The sequence below is a fragment of the Morus notabilis genome, unplaced genomic scaffold (genome assembly GCF_000414095.1).
Source record: "Morus notabilis unplaced genomic scaffold, ASM41409v2 Scaffold583, whole genome shotgun sequence".
In the NCBI taxonomy this organism is placed as follows: Eukaryota; Viridiplantae; Streptophyta; class Magnoliopsida; order Rosales; family Moraceae; genus Morus; species Morus notabilis.
In genome coordinates, this window is record NW_010366405.1 from 187,423 (window position 1) to 209,467 (window position 22,045).

Sequence of the window (22,045 nt, forward strand, 5' to 3'; positions counted from 1 at the left end):
GAAACAGTTTTCTAAATAGCCAAAAAAAAAATCCAGATATTTGGTTAATTATAAATTAAATTGTTGTAGAGTTGTATAATTACTACAATAGACAAATTTTCTTTTCATTAAATTAGATATTTTAGTGCTCATATGTTTATAGTTTTAAAAATATTTTTTTCTAGAAACTTCTAAGAATATCCTTAGTAATAAAATATAATTGTGAATTCACTCATTTGATTTAACTATCTAACAAACAACAGGACAATTTTTTAAATGTTTGATAAAAAATTGCTGAACTTTTATCAAAAAAATTCTTTAATTGATACACTATATTGAATTTAACTAAAATATTTTCAATAATTTGTAAAAGAAAGCTTGATGTTAACCATTAATAATATTATTGCAAAAGCTGCATTCGAGTTCAAGTTCATGCATGTTCTTGACCTGGTTATTCAATAAAATATTAATTAATTCCAATTCTAGCGTTTAAAAAGTCTAAAACCATGGTTTTTACATAAAAACAAGTGCAGGCTGGTGATGGCTTCGACATTGACTTGACTCCCCATCAAAAGCAAAGTCACCGATTGTTAGGACTTTTGTTAGTAGGTGATTTTTGGTAAAATGTTGTAACAGTTATAGAGATTTTATCTCTGAATTTTTGTACTATATTTGAAATGTTTGACATTTTTTAAGTTGATTCTTTCTATAGAAGAATGCAAGCTTTTTGAGAATATAATTCAAGAAGGTTGACTTTAGATATGTGATTGATTTTGTTTTTTAGAAAGTATTCTTTTGGGAATGTAATTGGTTATATATGTGGTCATCGTGAAAAAAGGAAAGAACTAGTGAGGGTGGCTGATTTTGTGCATTATGTGGGGTGAGTATTTTAAGGGAATAGTGTGATGCACGTGGACGGGTTTTTGAGCAAAATAGAACTTGCAGAAAAGTGGAATATGACAGAACATATGTGTGGTTTTGGCTTCTGGAAAATAGAGAGAAAGAGCTGAAAACATGAGAGAGGTTTGTGTTCATGAGAGAATGAGATTGTAATGTTAAGTGTCGTTTGATGTGTTGCAATGAATTGTTAGAACACTTTCAAATTGGTTCTTCCGAAGAAGATTTCTTTAGTTTCGGGAGGAAACCGTCAAGTCGAGTGGTGCTCGCTGATTAAGCTTCCTAAGGAGATTCTAGGCAACGGTGACATTGTCAATGAGGGAGTCTTTTAGTGTGTAAGATCGTTCGGTCCTTTGTAATCTTTTGAACTTAGTGGATTGATCACTGTCTGGGCGTGGCCCCGCAGAGTAGGTGTGGGCACCGAACTGCGATACCATTTTCTAGTGTCCTTTATGTTTCTGCATTATTTTCCTGCATTGATGTTTTTGCTGGTTTAATTTTAGATTTTCTATTAAAACAGTGTTACAGTAGAGTGTTATAACACTCTCTATGACACCAGTGACAAAAACGGACCTAACACCCATAATTGTTGTTAGAATTTTAGTTGGCAATTTTTGCCAACGGTTTTTTAGGAAAATTCAAATAACAGATTTGAGAAGATGATGATGTGTTGAGTAAATTTATTTGACCAAAGCATTTAAATTTTAAGATAAAGTGATGAGTTCTAAAGAAAATAGGTTGTTGAAAAGATAAAAATAAAGGGTTAAAATTTTAAAGAAGAATTGATAAGATAAGCTTAGTTTAAATTGAATTGAATTAAAGTTTAATTAGAAATAAAATTTAGGTGCGCTTTTTAATAAAAGATAATATGCATAAGGCTTGTGTGAAGACAGAGCAGAGATCATCATAGCAAAATTGTTGAGTTCAGATTTTAAATTCAAGATCAGATAATGTTGTAACAAGTCTTGGATAATATGGTACGACAATTTGAATTATGAGTAAGCGTTGAGATAATTATGAAGATATTTTAAATTCGACTTGGATTGTGCCAACGTGAAGATAAAGAATAAAAGTTCTATTAATAAAACTCAAGACTATTTATTATGTGGGCTTCCTGGGTTTCACGTATAATATTTTGAGAAGTTTTCATTATCATTCTTCGGGAGAAGAAGTAGCAGTCTTAGAGAGAAGATATTTGCAGTGTTAAATGGAGTCTTCGGGAGAAGAATTTGATGCTTTCAGTAGAGAGCGACCTGCCAAACGAAGGAATTTCGGCGTGCAGTTTTAAAGACAAGTGCCCTGGGAACCGAGGCCTTTGACCCTTTTCCGCACTTCCTTACATTCTAGCTGAAGGAGAGACTTTACCTTTCCTTTACTTAGAGAGGGGCAGCAATACTACGCTTCCCTTATGCATCCAGCCTATTCACTAATGTGAATAGGTTATACAGAAGGGTGGGTTGGTTATATACTTTTATGCGCGTTCCTTCTTCGAACCTTTTGGTATGTATTGCCCCTTAACTATAGATCAGATCCACCAGACGAAAAACTCAATTCCGCACATCTAATTAATTCTACACGGCAGTGACAAATTCAAATAATAATAATGAGTCTAAATTCTATTAGTATTTGTATAGTTAAAAATTAATAGATGATTTAATAATTAAGCATAACTCTACAAATATAAATAATTGTCAAACTGAGATAATAATTTTTTATACTTATTTATTTATAATTTTTATAATCTATTAATTTAATTCGATAAAATAATTACGAAAAACGAACCTAATAATTGTCAAGATCAAAAGTATTTTCTTGTGGTCTATAAATATGTCTAAGAAGTCCTACTTTTGGGTCCACTTCTTTCACTCAAGAAAAAGTGGGCCCCAGAAGTTAACTCATCAGTATCTCTTATCATTAGGCATCAATTCCAAGACTGTGGGTCCCATTGATATCCATGTTTAATCACTTCTTATGTGTCTCCATGATTTTGCCTTTGAAAAAGTCGTTAGCTCCAAGATGTACTTCTCATTTCTCCACTTTCATGGCGTGGAGTCAGTCGTTTTGTGGTCTCTTACCCTTTATTTCGAACCATGGATTTTTCTGTGTCAAATCATACTTGTGTGGCTAAAATCGAACAAAATTTTAGGGTCCGTTCACTTCGTTTATTTGAGTTTGTAATTTAAGTTGAGATGTGATTTTGTGTGAGAGTTTTTTATTATAGCAAAAAAGTTAGATATGACTATTTCTGAGAGCTTTTTACTGTAACAAAACTCGAATTCTAAACTTAAATCGGTGAAATGAACATGGCTTTAATAATTTATTCCCTGTCGCTTTGGAATTAATACGACATTATAGTTATTGTGGTACATTACTTGTAGCTTTTCCTGAAAGACAAACCGAAAATTATTGCCCCCAAATATTGTGAATGGTTTTTAGGAGAATTTTTTCTTTTTTTATCGGAGTTTTTTGAGGAGAAAGTTGCAACCTAATTTTTCATTTCTTAATGGCGTTTTTTCATCAAAAAGGAGTATGGCTCAAGATGTTCCCCAAGTAGTGATTCCCTTTTTTAAAAAGAAGAAGAAAAATGCATGAGATTGAAGTGATGAGTTATTTGAAGAGTTTGTGGCTGAATTCCATGTGATAGTAATCACTTGCGCAGCTACAGTGAACTAAATTCTAGTAATTTAACATGAGAACCTTTCCATGGAACAATGATTAAGCCATGATTTGCTGCTTATTTGGGAATAGTTCCAGAAGTTTTAAGATTGCATTTCACAATAATAATAATAATAACAATAATAATAATAATAATAATAATAATAATAATAATAATAATAATACTAATAGTTTACCTAAGGTTCTTTTAATTATTTTATAGGAGCTTAACAATTCATGCTACCAACACTGATTGTAGTATTTGTAGTATGGCACATAGATTATTTTTATATACTTTAGGAATTGAATATATGAGCAAAAAATGCCTTTTAAAGTATATTTTTCTTAAATATCTCTAGTTTTATTAAACTAAAAATAAAATCTACATTTCTAAAAAATTCAATAATCAATAGTTTACATGATTGAAACTGATAAACTGTACATATGTTGGTGCGGTACGTAAATAATTAATTAAATAATAACATAGAGGAACAATTAATAATAATTTGTCAACAATTAATAATAATTTGTCAAAAATGAATCAACAATTTATCAAAGTGATTTTTTAAGAAAATAATTTTTTTTTTAATTTAACAAAATTAATCACATTTACTTAGAGTTGGCTTCTAAAGATCATCTACTTCGATTTCCCTATTTCTTTTCTTTTAAATGCTCCTTTTGATTTTGGCCTAATTTACTTAGGAACGTAATTGACTTTGCTTGTTAATGTTCTCCTTTATTTAAATAAGTTAAGCCTAACGATATTTTTTTAAGAAAATTGAAATACTTTATTAAATAACTGTTGGATAAGTGCCTCAAATTGGTTTTGAGAAAGTTAATATTTCATGTTTTTGGGGTAAGTTACTTTTTCTATTTTTAGGCAAGGGTTATTAGGAATCTATAAATAAATGTTTTGTGTAAAACTTTATGTGTGCTTAGAGAAAAGTGTAGAGACATAGTGCATACTTTTGAGAGAGAGAGAGATAGACAATGGTGTAAGGGGTTTTGGGTGGAGAAAGAAAGTGAGAAAGTTTGTTGAGTGTGTAACTCTGAAACTGTTAGTGAATATTTTTCCCTCTTCCGTGGACGTAGAAAATTTTTTTGAATCACCTGAATCTTTGTCTTCTCTATTTTTCTATTACTTTTATTTCAATTGATTTTTCTACTGAGTGAGTGTAGGGGTGTTTTTTTTTTCCAACAACTGGTATTAGAGCTGTGGTGAAGATTAAAAAAAAGTCAAGATGATGTTCGGGATAAAGTTTGAGCAGATTGAGTTGTTTGATGGAAAGAGTAATTTCATCATCTAGCAGAGTACGGTCAAAGATGTTATGATTCAGCAAGGATTACTAAACGCGTTGAAAGGAAAAAAGTCAGAAAATATGAAAGATGAAGATTGGAAAGAATTGAAAGCGGTAAGCACTATTCCTTTAAGTTTGGCTCCTGAACTAAAATATAGTGTTATGAATGAGTCATCTCCTTCTGAGTTATGAAAAAAATTAGAAAAAGTTTATATGTTGAAATCCCTAACAAATAGATTAAATTTGAAGAAGTAATTGTATAAGTTGAAGATGGATGAGGAAAGTGATGTTAAGGATCATATAAATAATTTTAATAAGTACATATCTCAATTGTTAAGTGTAGAGGTCAAAATTGATGAGGAAGATAAAGCGGTAATTTTGTTGGTCTCCATACCCAAATCATATGAGACTTTAGAACTACATTGTTAATTGGAAAGACGACGTTGACTGTGGATGAGGTGTCGACTGCTTTGTTAGAGAATGCAAAATTTGAAGAAGCCAAGTGTTACATCTCATATTGAACAAGTTTTAGTAGCACAGTCAGATTAGAATAAGGGTAGGAGCAAGTCACGGGGGAGATGTTATGATAAAAGAGATTATCGTTCCCAATCTCATTCAAGGAAGGATATTGAGTGCTATTATTGCAATAGGAAAGGGCATATTAGGAGAAATTGTGAAGAATTGATGAAGCATCTAGAAGAAAAGAGAAAACAAAAAACTCAAGATTCTTCAGATTTTGCAAATATTGTTGGCGATAGGTATTATAGTGAAGACGATGTTTATTCTGTTGTTGCTGATGAAAATATTTCTAACTCTTGGATCTTGAATTCTGGATGCTTGTTTCATATGTGTCCATATAATGAGTGGTTTGATTCTTATAAGTCCTGTGATACGGGTACTTTATTGATGGCTAATGATTCAAGTGTTAAAGCTATTGGAATAGGTACTGTTAAGGTGAAGATGTTTAATGGAGTTTTGAGGACATTGACAAATGTTAGGCATGTTCCTCAACTAAAGAAAAGTTTGATTTCTTTGGGAGCTTTGGACACTTTGGGTTGTGAGTACTATTCGAAGAGTGGTTTTATGCAAGCCAAGAGAGGTGATTTAGTAGCCATGAATGGTGTAAAAGTAAAAAACTTGTATAAGTTGATTGGGACTACAGTTGTAGGTGGAGCTTTGAAGGTGGAGCCAAGCCACAAAATCTTATTCTGTTGCGAAAGAAGTTGCAGGAGTAAAAGAGTGCAACAAGATGATAACAGTTGAAGATTATAAAGACAAGATGGTGAAGACTTGTAGCAGTGAAGATACTTTGAAGAAGAAGAAGAAGACAGTTTCTCGTGTCAAGTTTGATGAGAGTTTGAACTTAATACATGTTTATTCTTATTGAAGTTTGCATTTTTGGTGTGATGACAGGTTTCAAGATTGGATACCAAAATTAGTGAGTTGAGAGAATTTGAGTTAAGGTGGAGATTGTTGGGTAAGTGCCTCAAATTGATTTTGAGAAAGTTATAATTTGAGTAAGTTTGTTAGTTAATTTTAGGCAAGTGTTATTAGGAGTCTATAAATAAATACTTTGTGTAAGGTTTTATGTGTGTTCAAAGAAAAGTGTAGAGACAAAGTATCTCCTTTTGAGAGAGAGAGAGAGAAAAAAAAAGTGAGGAGAGAGATAGGCAAGGGTGTAAGGGGTTTTAGGTAGAGAGAAAATGTGAAAGTTTGTTGAGTGTGTAACTTTGAACTGTTAGTAAATTTTTCTCTCTTCTGGGGACGTAACAAATTTTTTCCACTTACCTAAATCTTTGTATTCTCTATTTTTTTTTTTGTTATTTTTATTTCAGTTTATTTTTATGCTGCGTGAGTGTAAGGTGTTTTTTTTTTTTAACAATAACAAATGGTAATTTCAATTTAGCAACAAAAAATGGTTATTTAATTTTTTTTATATTAGTAAAACACAAAAAAAAGGGCAAATGAAAGACAATGTCTAATTAATTTTGTATTAAAAGTTATAAGAGATAACTAAATTTTCAATTAAGGTTTTAGCGCTCCCAAACAACAATAAGTTTAACAATGCGCTTCCGTAAAAAATAAATAAATAAATAAAGTTTAACAATGCTTCATTACTTCACTAATATAAAAATAATAATAAAAATAATAATACGTCATTAGTGAAAGCGTGATAAATATAAAACAAAAACACGTAGTTCAATGAAGAAGAAATTTTATTTTTTTTAGAGCTATTCGATTTACTAAAAGGATATGGTTTGATTATACATATATATTCGAATAAGTCGATTAAATTTATTGGGAAGCTTTGTGAGTAAGTGGCTACACCCATGAAAGGACACCCTTCTTCAAAGTTCAAACCAATTACTCGGCTTTTTTAGAGGTTTAAACTTCAAACTGCGAAAGGTAATCAATAAAAACAGTACGGTGCGTTTAGAACTCGTTTTAACATAATTTTTGTATGAAAATAAAAATGAAAAAATTTTTAATCTCCGACAGAAATTATTTTTAAAAATGTGTTTAGTAGTTTTATCAATAGATTATTTTCAGTATAAAAAAAACTTATTAATGTCTCTCTCTGCTCGAGAGAGGAGAAAACGAAAATAAAAAATGAAAAACGACTAAAAGTCGTTTTTCATTTTTCTCTCATTTTACACTAAACCAAAAAATCGTTTTCATTTTTTTATTTTGTATATTAATTGTGCCAAACACCTTTTTAAAATCGTTTTCATTTTTTGTTATCAAAAAACGTGAAACATTAGTAAGAGCGGTCTTATGACATTATTTTATTATTGTCATCTTATATTAAACTTACTTCAGTGTTATCGTGTTACACTAAAAGTTACAATTTCATATACGAAAAAGCTTACATTTATCGTACCGGCCGATAGATTAAAGAATTCGCTTAAGATTAATAGCTAAAGAAAGAAACAGTATTGTTTTTTTAATGACACAAAAATGCCAACATGGTGATACTGTCTTATTCAGATTAGAGAAAAAAAAATCATAAATACCACCCATAATAGTAATATATATATATATTATTTATGTCACTCCATTAAAAAATAAATAATTATTATTTAATTTATAAAGAGAAAATAAAATATCATGACGACACCTAAATATTTAAAATGACAAAATAATTATAGACCTATACAAAACCATGAAAACCATGTACTTTTCTCTTCAAAATTATAGATAAGACCGTCTCTTCAATAAAAACGTCAACATCAATATCATTTTTGGCACAAATATTATGAAACATCATTTTATATGTTTGTAACGCCCCTCCTAAACTAGGAGCTCATAAACTATTAGACTTGAGAGAAACGTTAACTTAATTAGAGTAATAATACTCATAATAAAAAAATAGTATCTATCACAGTTTCAATCATCGAAAAAAATTCATAGGATTACAAATTTCAATTCTAAAGATCTCTAAACTCGTCATGGGATTTTTTACCATTCTCACACAGTCGAATGAAACTTCTATCTAACAGTTTACCTGCATCACAAGAACTATATGAGCGATAGTTCAGTAAGTAAATCATAAATTAATTACCACTTCTAAAAATAATTTTCTTAAACATTAAGGTCATTTTTGTATAACTTTAGTATTGTGTTATTACAACCTCTTTCATGTGGCCCTTATCTTAGAATTTCTTATTCCTTAAAAAATCGGCCCTTTTTCATATCTTAGTTCATAATAAGCACAAGATTACATGTCATATCTAGAAAACACTTTTGAAATCTCATTCTCATAAAAACATTTCAACAATAACATATATAAGCTGAAATTTTTCATTAAAAACGTACTACTGTTTAAGCAATGCAATGAAAAGTCTACTTATTTCAAATTGCTTAGAAAGATAAATAGAACTCTCTATTTTTCTTCTTACTTTCCTCTATTTCTCCTTTCCTTTCTTCTTTCTCTCTCCTTTCCTAATTAAAACTCGTATGTCATTTCAAATAGTATTGAATAATTTAAATCCTTCATATGATTCCACTAATAAATTCACATAAAGCATTAATGCATATTCATCTTGTGACAGTGGCAATGGGTTCAATGTTAATGCATGACAGATCTCAAGACGTATGACCGTCATTATGCCTCGCCCGAAAGAGAGAAACAAGGGATGCCAATTTGGGTTTTGCATGGTTCAATTGTTTTCTTAGGTTTTTCTTGTTTGCTTCTAATAATATCTAGTGTGTGTCTAGGATTATGAAAATCAGAAACCCTAATCCATATTTGGAAAAATGTTTTCAAGTTAGGGGGTTTAACAATTTCATAGTAAATTGGCCAGAAAGGTGACATTGAGATCAAACTTTTTGAATTTGAAGGGCAGATTTGGGTTCAAAAGTAAGAAATGCGTTTGATTGGTAGATTCGTGCTATGGTTTAAATCATAGTTTGTGACTCGTTATAGTATTTTCTCTCATAAAAAAATATATATAAATTAAGAATGATTCTAAATCATGATTTTAAATTATGATTCTAAATCCATGAATCGAACGTTTATTTTTAGGGTTTAGGCTCAAAACGTCAAATTCCCCAAGTCAAATTATTAAAGTGAATTTCATAATTTGCTTTTTTTTCCCCCTGAAATCACAGTACGTACGAATAAATAACTGTTTTAGAAGAAGCATAATAAACCAACTTTTTTTTAAAGTAAGCTTTCTAAGAAAATAATAATAATTCCTACATACATTGGTTACGAGGCATTACTTTTGTCTCTTTTTAGCCTTTTCTTTTCAAATAATTATTCTTAAATTTCATTTATTTGTCTCGTTGCCACAAAAGGCCGAAATCCAATATGTGGAAGAGCAAAGACTAGTTTTTGAGTGTATAGGGTCCCGGCGATGAATCATGAAAAGGAAGTCGTAATAATAATTAATAAATAAATAGATAATGAAATGAAAGCGGGGCCCACATGTGTATGATCGGAAGGTGGGCCCGTGATTTTGCGATATGGTCGATGTTTGATGTTGGAATTTTGGCTGACGCGGATCTAACTGCCCCCAATGACTGCCACGTTTGCAGTTTCGTACGCTGCATATAGTCGCTCAATTTTTTTGGACATGTTTTTCGTTTTATTTACTATTCTACCCAATATTATTAATCAGGAAATCATGCCCGAGTCATGCATAAAATATTAAATAATAGTTTAAGAAAGTATTATTATTATTATTAAATTTTCTTAAATTTTTTCTTTTCTATTTGTTTGTTCACTTCAAGGACATTTTTTTTTAATGATTAAAGTTGAAAATTGATTAGTTCAAGATATAAATTTGATATATTTGAAATGTTCAACTGTGTATATTTGATGAGATTGAAAATGAATGTTTAATACTTATGAATAACCCAAAACATATATAGTATCTATTAAAATGAATTTCCATCATAAAGTATTGAGTTCAATGCCATCATAGATTCATCCTTAATTTAAAATTTAAAAAAAAAAAAAAGAAGTTGCGACAAAGTGAAAAGGAGGCAAGGGAGTGATGAGCAAACACAAATTGCTTGTGAATCACCAAGTACCAGTCTCCCAAACAGGTTGGGGCAAAAGGTTTAGCCCCATCTTCACTTGTTGGTTCTTCACGAGATAAACTCCTGCTTCATTTTGATGCAGTTAGCAAATTTTCACACACGTTAAAGTAAAAGCCTTAAACGACAACTAAATTATTGAAAACATAAAAGGAAAAAGAAAGGCCTCTTTTTTAAAAATAAAAAAGGACCTCCTTCAGTTAGGTCAATAAATTTATGTTTTTTTTGTTGACGGTTAGATTTCGTCAACAATAAACCCGCCGGAATACCTTGGGTGTTTAGAACTCGTTCTAAAATAATTTTTTGTATGAAAATAGAAATGAAAAAATTTTTAATCTCTGACAAAAATTATCTTTAAAAATGTGTTTGGTAGTTTTATCAAGAGATTATTTTCAGTATAAAAAAATTTATTAATGTCTCTCTCTGTTCGAGAGAGGAGAAAATAAAAATAAAAAACGACTAAAAGTCATTTTTTATTTTTCTCTCATTTTATACTAAATTAAAAAATTATTTTAATTTTTTTATTTTATATATTAATTATGTCAAACACTGATTTAAAATTATTTTTATTTTTTGTTATTAAAAAATGTGAAAAATAAAAACAAAAATAATTCTGAACACAGCACATTTAAAACTTTCGAGAGGTACATAAATATGGATAGGATTTATGGAAAGGCCTTCGGTTCGGCGACTGTACCAGTATTGTAAATATAACAACTTCTTTTTGTTTGTCATTGTAACATCAGTAAGGGCGGTCTTATGACATTATTTTATTATTGTCATCTTATATTAAACTTACTTCAGTGTTATCGTGTTACACTAAAAGTTACAATTTCATATACGAAAAAACTTACATTTATCGTACCGGCCGATAGATTAAAATATTCGCTTAAGATTAATAGCTAAAGAAAGAAACAGTATTGTTTTTTTAATGACACAAAAATGCCAACATGGTGATACTGTCTTATTCAGATTAGAGAAAAAAAATCAGAAATACCACCCATAATAATAAAAAATATATATTATTTATGTCACTCTATTACAAAATAAATAATTATCATTTAATTTATAAAGAGAAAATAAAATGTCATGATGGCACTTAAATATTTAAAATGACATAAATAATTATAGGCCTATACATGAAAATTATGTACTTTTCTCTTCAAAATTATAGATAAGACCGTCTCTTCAATAAAAACGTCAACATCAATGTCAATAGCATTTTTGGCACAAATATTATGAAACATCATTTTATATGTTTGTAACGCCCCTCCTAAATTAGGAGCTCAGAAACTATTAGACTTGAGAGAAATGTTAATTTAATTAGAGTAATAATACTCATAATAGAAAAATAGTATCTATCACAGTTTCAATCATCGAACAAAATTCATAGGATTACAAATTTCAATTGTAAAGATCTCTAAACTCGTCATGGGACTTCTTACCATTCTCACACTGTCAAATGAAACTTCTATCTAACAGTTTACTTGCATCACAAGAACTATATGAGCGATAGTTCAGTAAGTAAATCATAAATTAATTACCACTTCTAAAAATAATTTTCTTAAACATTAAGGCCATTTTTGTATAACTTTAGTATTGTGTTATTACAACCTCTTTCATGTGACCCTTATCTTAGAATTTCTTATTCCTTAAAAAATCGACCCTTTTTCATATCTTAGTTCATAATAAGCACAAAATTTCACGTCATATCTAGAAAACACTTTTGAAATCTCATTCTCATAAAAGCATTTCAACAATAACATATATAAGCTGAAATTTTTCATTAAAAACATACTACTATTTAAGCAATGCAGTGAAAAATCTACTTATTTCAAATTGCTTAAAAAGATAAATAGAACTCTCTATTTTTCTTCTTATTTTCCTCTATTTCTCCTTTCCTTTCTTCTTTCTCTCTCCTTTCCTAATTAAAACTCGTATGTCATTTCAAATAGTATTGAATACTTTAAATCCTTTGTATGATTCCACTAATAAATTCACATAAAGCATTAATGCATATTCATCTTGTGACAGTGGCAATGGGTTCAATGTTAATGCATGACAGATCTCAAGACGTATGACCGTCATTATGCCTCGCCCGAAAGAGAGAAACAAGGGATGCCAATTTGGGTTTTGCATGGTTCAATTGTTTTCTTAGGTTTTTCTTGTTTGCTTCTAATAATATCTAGTGTGTGTCTAGGATTATGAAAATCAGAAACCCTAATCCATATTTGGAAAAATGTTTTCAAGTTAGGGGGTTTAACAATTTCATAGTAAATTGGCCAGAAAGGTGACATTGAGATCAAACTTTTTGAATTTGAAGGGCAGATTTGGGTTCAAAAGTAAGAAATGCGTTTGATTGGTAGATTCGTGCTATGGTTTAAATCATAGTTTGTGACTCGTTATAGTATTTTCTCTCATAAAAAAATATATATAAATTAAGAATGATTCTAAATCATGATTTTAAATTATGATTCTAAATCCATGAATCGAACGTTTATTTTTAGGGTTTAGGCTCAAAACGTCAAATTCCCCAAGTCAAATTATTAAAGTGAATTTCATAATTTGCTTTTTTTTCCCCCTGAAATCACAGTACGTACGAATAAATAACTGTTTTAGAAGAAGCATAATAAACCAACTTTTTTTTAAAGTAAGCTTTCTAAGAAAATAATAATAATTCCTACATACATTGGTTACGAGGCATTACTTTTGTCTCTTTTTAGCCTTTTCTTTTCAAATAATTATTCTTAAATTTCATTTATTTGTCTCGTTGCCACAAAAGGCCGAAATCCAATATGTGGAAGAGCAAAGACTAGTTTTTGAGTGTATAGGGTCCCGGCGATGAATCATGAAAAGGAAGTCGTAATAATAATTAATAAATAAATAGATAATGAAATGAAAGCGGGGCCCACATGTGTATGATCGGAAGGTGGGCCCGTGATTTTGCGATATGGTCGATGTTTGATGTTGGAATTTTGGCTGACGCGGATCTAACTGCCCCCAATGACTGCCACGTTTGCAGTTTCGTACGCTGCATATAGTCGCTCAATTTTTTTGGACATGTTTTTCGTTTTATTTACTATTCTACCCAATATTAGCTAAATTAATCAGGAAATCATGCCCCAGTCATGCATAAAATATTAAATAATAGTTTAAGAAAGTATTATTATTATTATTATTATTAAATTTTCTTAACTTTTTTCTTTTCTATTTGTTTGTTCACTTCAAGGACATTTTTTTTTAATGATTAAAGTTGAAAATTGATTAGTTCAAGATATAAATTTGATATATTTGAAATGTTCAACTGTATATTTGATGAGATCGAAAATGAATGTTTAATACTTATGAACAACCCAAAACATATATAGTATCTATCAAAATGAATTTCCATGGTAAAGTATTGAGTTCAATGCCATCATAGATTCATCCTTAATTTAAAATTTAAAAAAAAAAAAAAGAAGTTGCGACAAAGTGAAAAGGAGGCAAGGGAGTGATGAGCAAACACAAATTGCTTGTGAATCACCAAGTACCAGTCTCCCAAACAGGTTGGGGCAAAAGGTTTAGCCCCATCTTCACTTGTTGGTTCTTCACGAGATAAACTCCTGCTTCATTTTGATGGAGTTGGCAAATTTTCACACACGTTAAAGTAAAAGCCTTAAACGACAACTAAATTATTGAAAACATAAAAGGAAAAAGAAAGGCCTTTTTTTTAAAAATAAAAAAGGACCTCCTTCAGTTAGGTCAATAAATTTATGTTTTTTTGTTGATGGTTGGATTCGTCAACAATAAACCCGCCGGAATACCTTGGGGTTACCCTTAGGATTACCGGCTTGTGGGTTTAATGAAAGTGTGGATTCTAGTTTGATTTAAGTATTTTTATGTTTGAACGAACTGTATGTAAATGAACAAGAAGAATTTTATAGTGGTTCACTCTATAAAATTAGAGCTACATCCACTGTATATATTATATTTCTTTTGTAGAGATCATAGTTTACAATGAATACTATCTCTCTCTTTCCCTCGTTCTTTTTCCTTTTGAATTTTTCTCCCCTCTTTCCTATTGGGGTCCTTCTTCTTTTATATTCGGACTTCCTTCGCTGGGTGGGTTTCCTTCGTAGGTAGGAACACTCAAGTGCTCTAGGCCCAGACATAGCCCACTAATCAGTACTGTTCACTCAACCAATTAGTCTTCTATTACGGCTCTGTGAGTCTCCGTAATGCTTTTCTATCCCCTGGGGGGTGCGGTTTGTATGCAATTAATGCTGTCAGACTTCTCTTATCTTTGCATGTAACCTATCATGTCGAAAAGGGACGTTCCCCTCGTCGTCAATGGTTGTTTAACCTTTCTCGCCCCTCCTAATGATCTCTTCTGCAGTCGAGGGATCTTATCGTGTTCGACCCAGGCGGAATCAACCGTCGACGTCTCATGGGGTCGTCGCCCTAATCATGAATTTCATCTTCGGGCTCTATAGCTGATCTTGAGGGGAACGAAGCATCGGTGGTTGAGTGCTCGGCGGAAAGCAAGTATAGCCACGTGTCGTGGCACCGTTGGTCCAGGTGTCCATCACATTTTCCCACACAACATTTTTAAACATCATATTTGAACAAGATCACATTGAAATAAAATAAGTAATAAAGCTAAACAATTTAATAAAAATATGACAGATCGAAACAGAATTCTTATTGACGAATATTTTTTCAAACTCTACCGTAAAAATCTCTCTTCTAAAAAAAAATAAGGGTGAGTCTAAATCTACCATAAAATTATAGTTTATGTATAGGCTCCCTAGCATAAAACAATGTTATTTACGTGCATATCTACATGCTGATCAAAACACCACAATTTACAACTTTGTGACTAAGAAGTAACAACATCGAAATATGGTAATTTATAGCGCCAATATTAAAATTTTCTACCATTTTTAGTCTTTGAAGCATTAACAGATGTATCTAAAAAAACTAAATAATTATGTGTTTTATTGATTTTTAAAGCTAAATTGAGTTATCAAATCAAAACATGACCACTTCTTAATAACCTAATTACGTAACATCACAATTACAGTAACTAATTATGGTTTATGTAATCATTCTATCAAAAAGTATGATGAATTTTTTGATGAAAAAAATTAGGAGAATTGGTGGTGTCCTCACCCCCAATCAAGAGAATTGGGCAAGCGAGACCCTTGGAACCACCGATGGGATAGCAAAGGACATGGCCCTATGACTTCATAAGTCATAAGCCAACAGGATAGGGGCTCATAGACTTGTTGGCAAACACACTTATTAAGACTCGAACTCCTGACCTGGCAACAGAGAAGCCTACTTCTATCAGCATGCTACCGTCACCGGTGGTTAAAAAATATGAGAAAGTATGTGATAAAAAATAAAAAGGCGTCTTTATAAAAATAAAAAAAAGGCGGCGTACTCTAGATATTAAATTATTTAAAATTGGGCTGGGTCGGTCCGCGGAGGAGGAGGGAGGCTTGGTTTGCTGTTGGAATCGGAGTAACATCACAATTACAGTAACTAATTATTGTTTATGTGATCATTCTATCAAAAAGTATGATGAATTTTTTGATGAAAAAAATTAGGAGAATTGGTGGTGTCCTCACCCCCAATCAAGAGAATTAGGCAAGCGAGACCCTTGGAACCACGATGGGATAGCAAAGGACATGGCCCTATGACTTCATCAGCCAACAGGATAGGGGCTCATAGACTTGTTGGCAGACGCGCTTATTAAGACTCAAACTCCTGACCTGGCAGCAGAGAAGCCTCCAAGTAGGCTTCTTCTGTCACCATGCTACCGTCACCGGTGGTTAAAAAATATGAGAAAGTATGTGATAGAAAGTCTTTATAAAAAAACAAGGGGCGTACTCTAGATATTAAATTATTTAAAATTGGGTTGGGTCGGTCCGCGGAGGAGGAGGGAGGCTTGGTTTGCTGTTGGAATCGGGCTGGGTCGGTGGGGGCTGATGTTGGTTCAACAAAGGGTTGCTGCCGTGGGCTTTGGTGGATTTGGCCGCCATTCGGTGTCTGCGAGCGTTTAGGCGCCTTCCCGTGATGGTGGGGGCTTTCGTGCCGCCGGCGGTGGGTGAGATGGGGCGGATATGGACGCCCGAAGGGGTTTTTCGTGGAGGGGCTTTCAGAGCTCTCCAGTGGTTAGGCGGCCGGAGCTAGGTGGCTGGGGCCCGTGGGAGGTTGGCATGGAGGGACTTCGGCTTCACGGATCGTTGTGGTGGTGGTGCTCATACTTTGTGTTTTCTGTTGGTTTTGTTCTCTGTGTTTGGTGTAATAGGGGTGGTGGTCTCCCCACCGACCCTCTGTGCTGTGTTTAGTATTTTTATAGTATTTGTGTGATGGGTTTGGTCTAGAGGATGATTTCCCAATGCCTCTAGTGTTATTCGGTGGTGTCTTGTGTCGAGAATGGGTCAATGTGGGGTGTTCTGTGATTGTTAGGATCATTGACAATAGGAGTTTAGCTCCGTTCAGGGTTCAGGATTAGAGTTTCGTTTAGCTTCGTCGATCGGTGCATGGACTCTCGAGTGGGTTCTTCGAGTCTGCTTGTATGCCCAGTTTTTGGTCCTTGGACCTTTGGTTGTACCTTCGCCGTTTTCGACTCATTTTAATAAAGTTCTTTTCTTCCTGGAGGCCTTACTAATATATATATATATATATATTTAAAATCAATAAAATATGCACCTCTAATTAAATCTAATTAGTTCAAATCCTTTTACTTCTACTTTAAATTAAAAATAATTAATCCAATTAAAATTTTACAAGTTGGAAATATGGAGTTTCTCCCATAGGATCAGTTAAATAGAACTACCAGTAGTTTTATTTTTTTCAGATCTGTATCAAAAACATACTTTTTTAATCTCATTTGATTTTGACCAAATTCAACTGTCAGAAAACTAATCATATTATTAGGACGGCCTACCAAAGACAGACCCTTAAAAATAATTAATAGTGGTTTGCTAGTATCATAGCATTTACCAAAAAAAAAAAAACAAAGAATAAATGACAAATTCTTTGAAAGTGAATAAATGCAAAAATTTCAAAACTAGGGAATATTCTATTTCATTACAATTAGAGTTCATACCCTTTCTACGTACTCCAGAAGACAGACCCTTAAAAATAATTAATAGTGGCTTGCTAATATCATAGCATTTACCAAAAAAAAACAAAGAATAAATGACAAATTCTTTGAAAGTGAATAAATGCAAAAATTTCAAAACTAGGCAATATTCTATTTCATTACAATTAGAGTTCATACCCTTTCTACGTACTCCATAATTCATGTGATTAATGCTATAGTGGAAGGGTTTAAAAAACATGAAATGTGCCGTCAAACCCTCTTTTTTTAATTAGGAAAAAAAAACCCTTAAAAAAACCATCTCACTGACCCCGTCTCACTAGACCTTAGGTCTTAGGCCGTGGTAGCACTAGACACTAATAAAAAAGAAATCTCACAACATAAATACAACATATAAAGTCAACATTACTATTATTTTTATGGTATTTTGGATTTGGTAGTGCGCGCAAATATTTTTCTGTTCTTGGCCTTAAAAAATGGTCATAATGGTAAATAACTTCAACTCCCATTGGCAAGGGCATTTCCACAAAAAACGACAGCTCACCCACACCTTGAGGAAGGATCTTAAACCCAAACTGAATCATCCATCAACCCTATAAAAGGACAAGACAACAAGGAAGCCCCCAGAAAGAGAAACAATTAACTGTATTATAGAAGCCTTCAAATGAGGTTCACAAAATGGCTCTAATGACGACCACAAGGACCAAGCTCTCTAGGCTCTTGAGCAGCTTCACCGCCACAAAACCACCTTTTTCGGGATCTGGGTCTTGCTCCAATGGCGGGTCTGCGCTCAATTCACCATCAAATTTGATGTCGTTTAAGTGTTCTTCTTCTTCCTCTGCTTTGGCCTCTGGTGAGTGCGAGGTCGTGGGTTCAAGACACCATGTGGGATTAGAGATTTTGGGTGTGAAGGATTATGTGGATTATAGGAGGTCCTTGTATGGTGAAATCAGTCACAAGGCTTTGCTTGTTGATGCTGTTGGCACACTTGTTGTTCCTTCTCAGCCCATGGCTCAAGTAAGCTTTTTCTCTACATATTCTCTTCTTCCTCATTCAAATATACCAATCATATGTGTATATATCAAAATTATGTAATCTTCTTTGCTTTTCTTTATGGTTTTTTGGGTCTTTTTTTTTTGGGGGGGGGCGCTCTGGGTGTTTCGTGTTTATAATTTTGTTGGTTTTTGACTTTTTCTTTTTTGGCTCTAGGTATATAGACCGGTTGGGAAGAAGTTTTCTCTCTCTCTCTTCTCTTCTTCCTCATTCACATATACAAATAATATTATCAATGTATCAAAATTATGTGATCTTCTTTTATTTTTTTAATTATGGTTTTCTGGGTTATGTTTCATTTTTAGTGTCTTTTTTTTCTGTCTGGTTTTTTTGTGTTTATGATTTTGTTGGTTTTTGACTTGTTTTTTTGTGTACTAAATGTTTTATTTATTTATTTATTTTTATTTTTTATTTTTGTTCTAGATATATAGACAGATTGGGGAGAAGTATGGGGTGGAGTACTCAGAGACTGAGATTTTGAACCGTTACAGAAGAGCTTATGAGCAGCCCTGGGGTAGATCTCGGCTAAGGTATTTTCCCTTTTGCTTTTTCTTAAATTTACCTTTCTTTGGCTTTAAATTATATATTTTGGCGCTTTTTCTAATTTTTGATTCATTTGGTGGTTAAACATTTTTCCTTTCTTTGGGTTTTGGATTCATTTGTAGCTTTTCGATGTTTCCTGTGAATCTAGACTATTTTTACTTTCTTTGAAGAGGTTCATACCCTTTTTAAGATAATTGCAAATTAGAATCGTTTGAGTCATGTTTTAAAATGATCTTTGATCCTTATATGAAAAAGACTATTGTTTGTCTGGTTATATTGCAGATATGTTAATGATGGCAGGCCCTTCTGGCAATATATTGTCAGCTCTTCTACTGGTTGTTCTGATTCTCAATACTTTGAAGAATTATATAGCTACTACACCACTAACAAGGTTGTGCCATTAACTTACTTTCTCTGAGTAGCTCTGTAGAAGTGTTATATTTTCTTTTGTCTCCTGGAGAATTTCGTGTTAGGAAATGAAAAAATGCGCTAGTATACTAAGATATAGTTCTAAACCGTCAAAGTTCCCATCAATCTCTGTTCAATTTTCACACAATTTTATTCAAATGAGATCTGACGGTTCATTATTGTGTCCCACCAATAGGTTGTTTTTTCATATCCTGCCTTGAAATTCTCCTTATTTTTTTCTTTTTCCTTGTTTTTTATCCCCTTGGATACTTTGTAGAAGTGCTGATTATTTAGTGTTGTTTCTTCTTATTGTTCTTATTCATAGGCTTGGCACTTCTGTGATCCTGAGGCGGAGAATGTTTTCAAAGCTATAAGAAAAGCGGGTGTAAAGATAGCTATTGTGTCAAACTTTGATACTAGATTGAGACCTCTGCTGCGAGCTCTAGATTGCGATCATTGGTTTGATGCTGTCGCAGTCTCAGCTGAAGTAAGTGAAATAATACTACGTGATTTTTGTCCATAGTTTATTAAGATTTCAGTACAAAATGTATGATTGGTAAATACATCTTGGTTGGTGTCTCTCATGAACAGGTTGAAGCAGAGAAGCCAAATCCAACTATATTTCTTTGTCCATAGTTTATTAAGATTTCAGTACAAAATGTATGATTGGTAAATACATCTTGGTTGATGTCTCTCATGAACAGGTTGAAGCAGAGAAGCCAAATCCAACTATATTTCTAAAGGCTTGCGAGTTACTCAGGGTAAAACCTGAAGAGGCTGTGCATGTGGGGGATGACCGAAGAAACGACATATGGGGTGCTAGAGATGCTGGTTGCGACGCTTGGCTTTGGGGAAGTGACGTTTACTCCTTTAAGGAGGTATGTATATCCTTCTGCTTATCTCTCTTGTTCTCTTAGTAACTTTTTCCCATGATGGTGATTATCTTATGCTATTTATAATGTTTCCAAGGATTTTTATGAACAGAGTAATGGGAATATTTTGATTTCTTGTCTTCTAAGGAAAAGATGATTGTCCCTTTCCTACTACCTTATAATTATTTCTAAAGCTTCTTCCTGCACTTGAATTACAACTTGCATATTGAGAAAATTTAAAGAACGAAGAAACGAATTTCGTTGTCATTTTTTTATGAGAAAATTGGTTGTATATCTCAAAAGACAGTTTCTCTTAGGATAAGGCTAAGATGAGTATGCTTTGTACTGTGTAGCATTTTCTAGTTTGGTATATCTTTGGTTCTCTCTTTTCCTTTTGGCTCTCCATTTAAAGATTCAAGTTGAACTACTCGAGTTTAAAACTGAAAAAGAAAAAATAGTTTAAGCGAGTCACGAAAGATCCAACTATTTCGCCCCTCTTTTATGACATCCATCCTTGTAATTCCTAACATCATCGTTAATTGTCTATTTCATATGAATGCATCAGTTTCCTCACCACCTTTCGCTGATGCAGGTCGCTCAGAGGATTGGGGTCCAGGTTTGAAGTACCATATTTCTTAAGAGCAACGACTTGAAAGGTTGCTCTCTTTGTACAGTTTTGTATCTTAGCTTCATATGAAGAGGTTATGTACATTATGCTTTGTTAGTCTGTATGAGAGACAGATCGAGGCAAATGACTCTGAGGAAACCAGAAGAGTAAGAGTTTAGTAATAATAGTGAGACATTTGTGTATGCATTTTTCTGTGCTGCGAATGGTGGATCTTATGCGTTATGCATACCTGTTTTTACTTCTTGATCTGAACTACATTATAAGGTCATCTTTGCGAATGACTCGGCCGGATTACAATATATGCACCTTGTGACCTTTAAAAGAACTGAAAGAATACCAAATATGGTTCAAATCTCCTATGATTATGAAATGGTAAAATCAATCGAATATATTGGCATAATTCATGAAGAATAAAGACGTATTTTGGGTTGAAAATTATGGTTATCATCGCGTTTAAATGTTGATGATTTTTTATGTTTTTTTTATATAATTTTGATCCTGACATTAAAATTGAAAAATGATTCTGAATCACATTTTTATCACATGATAACTAAATGTGATAACTGAAAATTTTATATAACTAGTTACAATAAATGCAAAATGTTATAGTTCTTAATAGATTTTAAAACTAAGAGAAAATTTTGCTAAAGGGTGATCGTCCAAGCAATTGTTATGGTTTCACAAAGATCCTTCTATTTGACTAACTAATTCACCAGCGGTCTAGATCTAATGAGCAGAGGAAAGTCTTAATTCAAAGCACCTGTGTCAAAACTTCTTAAGAAAGGGGAGAGTTGATGCTATACATATCAAAAAATTGATGTTGGTTGGTTGTTGATGCCCCTTTTTTTTGCAAGGCACAAACCCAGTTCATATCTCGCAATACGGCCCAAGTCATGGTCACGTCTCGGGAATGTTTAAGTGGGTCGTGGTTTGGAAGGCTAAGAAACGTAAACAAATCTTTATTGTTTCGTCTGATTAGACTTGTGATCCACTTATGAGATACGGAGAATTAAAGTAATATGGATTGAGAAGAAAATAAAACCAAAATATCTAATTTCCTTAGCCCAATTCTTAG

At 32.5% G+C, this 22,045-nt stretch overlaps 1 protein-coding gene across 1 annotated transcript; it reads left to right on the plus strand.

The window, feature by feature from the left end:
- Window positions 1-18,045: 18,045 nt before the first annotated feature.
- LOC21402312 (haloacid dehalogenase-like hydrolase domain-containing protein 3) lies at window positions 18,046-21,278 on the plus strand. The gene is made up of 6 exons (XM_024173575.1): window positions 18,046-18,483; window positions 18,943-19,049; window positions 19,345-19,453; window positions 19,796-19,957; window positions 20,175-20,348; window positions 20,935-21,278. Exons 1-6 carry the CDS (start codon window positions 18,145-18,147, stop codon window positions 20,962-20,964), a joined length of 921 nt encoding a protein of 306 aa, XP_024029343.1. The 5' UTR covers window positions 18,046-18,144; the 3' UTR covers window positions 20,965-21,278.
- Window positions 21,279-22,045: the final 767 nt, after the last annotated feature.